This window comes from Capsicum annuum, chromosome 6, assembly GCF_002878395.1.
Source record: "Capsicum annuum cultivar UCD-10X-F1 chromosome 6, UCD10Xv1.1, whole genome shotgun sequence".
In the NCBI taxonomy this organism is placed as follows: domain Eukaryota; kingdom Viridiplantae; phylum Streptophyta; class Magnoliopsida; order Solanales; family Solanaceae; genus Capsicum; species Capsicum annuum.
In genome coordinates, this window is record NC_061116.1 from 206,669,640 (window position 1) to 206,675,606 (window position 5,967).

Sequence of the window (5,967 nt, forward strand, 5' to 3'; positions counted from 1 at the left end):
TTGTGTCTAAAGTGCGTAGCAAGCAGCTGGCCATGGTGCTATTTTGTTTGGGCTGCTGCTATGCCTTTTGGCTATTGATATGCTAGTTTTTTCTCTTTATTTGGTGCTATATGTGATGCTCTGGTATGCTTCTACGTACCTTGAAATTGTTGATTAGTTTTCAGTCATTTCTTTACTATTTTAGTAGCTATGGTTGTGTCTAAAACGCGTAGCAAGTAGCTGGTCATGGTGCTATTTTATTTGGGCTACTGCTATGCCCTTTTGGCTGTTGATATGCTAGTTTTTCCTCTTTCTTTTGGTGCTATATGTGATGCTTTGGTCTGCTGCTACGTACCTTGAAATAGTTGATTAATTTTCAGTTATTTCTTCACTATTTTAGTAGCTACGGTTGTGTCTAAAGTGCGTAGTAAGCAGCTGGCCGTGGTGCTATTTTTTTTTTGGCTACTGCTATGCCATTTTGGTTGGTGATATACTAGTTTTTACTTTATTTTGGTGCTATATGTGATGCTCGTCTGCTGCTATATACCGTGAAATAGTTAATTAGTTTTCAGCAGTTTCTTCGCCATTTTAGTAGTTATGGTTATGTCTAAAGTGCGTAGCAAGCAACTGACAGTGGTGCTATTTTGTTTGGGCTGCTGCTATGCCCTTTTGGCAATTAATATGCTAGTTTTTCCTCTTTATTGCCTTAGCTCAAAGGTCAAGTATGGACAATAGTTTATCATGTTAATGATCACAGCTCACATTTTGAGCTAGCCTATCTCTTTTGTAAATGTGCCTTCATGCACTTCTGGGAGGATATCAAATAACAAATCAACCCTTATTTTCTCCATTACAAAATCACAATTTTGTCTAACCTCTTATCACGCTCATAAACATAAAAAGGTAGTTCATCGTTAAGCTTCTAATACTTGTGAGTATTTAGAGATGTTAAGCTGAAGTTACACTTATCTGAAAATGAAAATGTCACTACTATTGTAGTTTTACAAACAATAGAATTGATTGAAATACATACAGTAGATGGGATAAACTAAGAATGTTTTCAGATTACATCAAGTGATAACAATTACTTAACTGAGTTTATTTGAGTGCTGCTGTATATTATCACCGCGACGTACTTGGAAATTAGTGCTGCTGCTGTATATTTTTTGTTGGAAATTTTGGCTGCTGTCGCTAGTTTTTCCTCTTTCTGTTGTTGCTGTATATGTCAAGCAGCTGCTGCTATTTTTCCTGCAAGCAGCTGCTGCTATGCCTTCCTGTAAGCTGGCTGCTGCTATATTTCCTGCAAGCTGACTGCTGCTATGCTAGTTTCTTTTTTTCCACTTTGTTTTGCTGCTATATTTCCTGCAAATTTCTCTTGTTTTTTTCTCTTGGTTTTGCTTCTATGCCAAGAAGTTTGGTGACATTTTTTTGCTTAGAATGGGGCAAAGAAACTTAGTGGTTGTGTCATGATTCTCTTTTTGTTGGTGGTTGTGTCATGATTCTCTTTTGGTTTACTGCTATTATACGTTGGTCTAATTCTAAATACCTGAAAATTCTGTATAGGCTCTTAAAATAGGTCAAGATTCAACTCGAAGTGAGTTACATTTGCACGTCCATACATATAATCATGATGGAAAATCTTTTGTTGGTGAGCGTTCCCGACTTCTACATATAAGTCCATAACTTACATCTAATGATATGATACTCATCTCTTATTTTTCTTTTGTATTGACATAAACTTGAGTCTATTTTAATAACTTCATTTGTTACAGGAAAGGTATTAAGAAATTGTAATGGAAAAATTACAGTGTGAATCTGAAATTAATCAATTGAAAACACATAATGAAGCTGCGGGAGGAGAAAAGAAGAAAAGATTATTTGGTCATGGGTCTGAAGCCGCCAGTGATTTTGGAAAAAAAATTTGTGCTTGCAATGCTTCCATATCATCATTACCACCTTCGGTTTCTTTACTGACAACAAATATGGAGGAGTTTGTGAAGCAATTGATTTCGACACTTACTAATTTTCTTCCGGTAGTTATTGAGCGTGTTGGTGGTATTAGGGTACAAGAAGGGGCCGTGCTTGATCCTCCTCCTACTAATGATGATGATGACAAGGTTGATTCCTAGCTTCATATTATTCGTAGTCCATGATCGTTGTATTAATTTTTGATAGACTATTTTGTGTGGAAGTACAAAATATTTATGTAGTAGCAAATACTAATTTTGATGGATGTTGGTTTGAAATTAGTTTAGGTCTGATAAAATACTTGAAATTGTAGGTGTTGGACACAATTATTGTGAATTTTCCTATCTATATGAATGTTGGCTATTTAATTCTATAATTTACGTGTTTCAACTATTGACAAAAAATTATTGACTAACATTTATCGTTGCTACTGAAAAACTTTAGAGACGGATTAATTTAGTTGCTAAAGACTGGGAGTTTAGAAGGCTAAAATCCAAAATGATACCTTTTTGGCTAGCCTGGCCTGGAGGAATCTCAAGCATCCTGACAGTATTTGGGGACCTCCACCCTTAGAAGTAAATATGAAAGATCTGATCACACTCCTCACAGGTCCCCCTCCAGAACTTGGAGAAACATCATTCATGGTAGTTTCATTTGCAAGTTAAGGGCTCAATGGATTGTCCATACTGGCCAAAATATCAAGCTTTGAACTGACAAATGGATTCCCCACATGCCTACACTGAGGAACCTCATCCATGACCTCTTTACCCCTCCCCAAATCAGCATTACCCTAGCTGATTTCTGGAACAAAGAAGAATGGAAATGCTCTGATCTCTCCCTTCAACTCCCCCATGATCTTTTGCTGAACATCAATTCCTTCTTCAGAACCAATCCTAAGCTCCAAGAAAATCACCTCATTTGGGGGCCTACTGGAAATGCCCAATTCTCTACTAAGTCAATCTATGACTTGTCTGCCACCAAGTCAATTAACCCCAATTAGCTCTCCAATCCAGACTTTAAATGGATATGGACTGCAAATTGCCCTCCTAGAATTAAGACCTTTCTTTGGCTAACTTACCACAATAGGCTGCCAACCTCTTCTTACCTGGCTAGGATTGGTTTAGATATCAACCCAGGCTGTAAGATCTGTAACCACCCAACAGAAGACATAACTAATGTCTTCTTTGAATGCCCCATTATTAAACCCTTCTGGACTAACTTGTTGGAGAAAGGCTATAAGATCAGGGGGCTCACCATTACTAGTCTCTACCTTAACAAATAGATTTCTACTTGAAAATTACTTAAGCATAAAGCCTTCGACAAACTGCTGTCGTGAGACAATATTCTTACTTTTAGTCTTTGGTCTATTTGGAGAAACAGGAATCATAATACTTTCAACAACAAAAGTGACAACCTCAGTCACATCCAAGTCTATGATAAGGCTCTGGAGTTTACCTCTCTTATCTCCCCTAACCGGAATCACCACCCCAGAATTGACCTCAATATCAGGTGGACCAAATCTCACACGGGTTGTTTCATGCTTAATACTGATGGGGCTTGTAAAGAAAATTCAGGGAAGGGGGAGTTGATGGGATTGTTCGCTCTGCGGATGGTAGCTGGGAGATAGGTTTTGCTAGAGCTTTCCCTTGGGCTACTAATAACCAAATGGAGCTGCAAGCTCTTAATGAAGGTCTTAGTCTCATAGAACATCAAAATCTCCTCCCAGTTGTGATTAATATTGATTCAACTGAAGTTATTTCTTGGCTTGCTAACAGGAACTTACAATATAACTCTATCATTGACGAATGCAGGTCAAAACTAAGAAGGTTAGGAAGCCCACAGGTGGTCCATTGCTATAAAGAGAAAAATGGAGTAGCGGATGCTATGGCAAAGATGGGTTCCCAGCTGGATATCCAAACCAGTACCAGTCTTTTTGAAGTTCCGTCGATGTGTGCGCAACAAGCTCTGTGGACAAACATGGTGGGAACTTTTTTTATTAGATCAGTTAAATTAAGAAATGATTGTAATCCAAACCCCGGTAGGGGGAATAAACTCTCTTTTGTATTAAATACAGACTGATTGTACCGGGATGACCCCAAACTTTATGTTTATTTAATTTCAATGCAATCCTTTTCACCAAAAAAAAAAAGAAAAGAAATTGTAGTCCAAAAGAAACATGTAGTTTATATAAGCAGCAATGTTCTACATTGATTATTGTGCTTAAATTTAATTTTCTTTGGTGTTCAACTATCACACATGGAGATAATGACGTTTTTATTGTAAGAATGGTGCATTCAAAATCTTAAAATCAAACTCCATAATATCAATAATATTTTGCCATGAATAAATGTACAAAAAATTTAAAATCAAACTGTGTAAAATTTAGCTTTAATGTTCATGTTTAATATAATATAAAGTGAATGGATAAAGCAAAAAATAAAAACGAGAAGAAAATTATTTTTACTTCATCGATATTTGGTGATAAAAATAATAACAACGAAACATAAAAAAGAATCCATGCGGAACGTTTTTTACTTTTAGAAATGTAAATTTTTTTGAGATTTTATTAAGTTTAATTAATAATAAGTTTTAAGTTTTATTTAAGATTTTAATAAATGAAAAAAAAAAAGTAAGTTAAATGAAAAAAAAAAAGTAAGTTAAAGTAAAATCGATTAAAAATTCAATTTACTACCAATCTTAATTTTTTCTCCTTAGTGTAGATTTATTGAATAAGTATATTAATTTTGAATTATTTCCTTAGTGTAGAATTATTGAATAAGTATATTAATTTTAAATTATTTCACTAATTAAGGATTATTTTAGTAAATAATATTAGTTTTGAATGATTTCATATTTTTAATTATTATTAAAAGAGAACAAAAATTCCCACATTTTTTACATTTATAAATGCGGAAAGGGTTAAAAACAATTATAGATTATATTCTTTCATTAAAATAAATCTTGAATTGAGAGGTGGAAGGATTTCAAAGCGGAGAAGAAGAGGATTGCTCTAAAAAAGGAACGCAGCTTGTATGACGGCATAGTTGATGTATATTTATCAGCGAATGATGATAATTATCTATATCATTGAATTTAATTGACTTTTCTGTGATATTTTAAATATATTTTATATTATTCGGCTACAATAAAGGACAAATAGATATAACTTTTAATTTGTGTTAATTTGGATATTTGACTATTATATTATGTGAATAAATTCATATTTTATGTATTCTTTATTGTCTTATTTCGACTACGATTTCAATGGAAGGGATACCGATCAATGGAATATTTTTAGCTGTCAATAATAATTTAGGGTCATTTTTTTTCTTTTTCTGATTGCATATTTTTATTTTTAGTATAATATATTTAAAAGACACCAAACTTTAAACTTCACATATTATTATTATTATTATTATTATTATTATTATTATTATTATTATTATTATTTATAAAAGTAAGGATTAAGTAGAGTTAATAAGATGTTAGCCGTTTGTTTGCAATATATTAACTTGGATGTTGTTGTTAAAACTTTATTTATTAATATGAAGTTTGAGTTATTCAATTCAAAGTTTTAAAATATTTTTGACAAAAATTTAGATATTTTTTCTTTCTTCATTTCCTTTTAGATAATTTTTTATTTTTAGTTGAAAATTTTTCTTTTATTTAGAAAAGACCGTAAATACTTCAATCCGTTTGTTATTTTTTGATGCCAAATGAATCTTGATTGTTTACTGTTTGGTGTTAAAATTACCAAAATAAATGTTAAAAAGTTTCGACACAACTAGAATAAACTTTTATTAAGTAAGCAAATAATTTAAATATTGTTTCTCGATGCCAAAATATACTTATCTTTATCTTGTATGTTGGTTGATGGGGCCTTTGGAGAAACGAAAAAAATGGTCTTGAATGTAGAGTTGTCAGTACGGGTCGGCCTAGTTCATTCGGGTTAGTCCACACGGGTTTTGAGTTTGACGTGTCAGACTGTGTGACCCATCAAAATGATGGGCCAAAAAATAC

The 5,967-nt window shown here is 33.2% G+C and overlaps 1 protein-coding gene across 1 annotated transcript; it reads left to right on the forward strand.

Annotated features, from left to right (window-relative positions):
• Nucleotides 1–1,772: 1,772 nt before the first annotated feature.
• On the forward strand, nucleotides 1,773–2,108 carry LOC124899602. The gene has a single exon (XM_047414540.1). The coding sequence runs from the start codon at nucleotides 1,773–1,775 to the stop codon at nucleotides 2,106–2,108; it is 336 nt and encodes a 111-aa protein (XP_047270496.1).
• The last annotated feature ends 3,859 nt before the right edge of the window (nucleotides 2,109–5,967 follow it).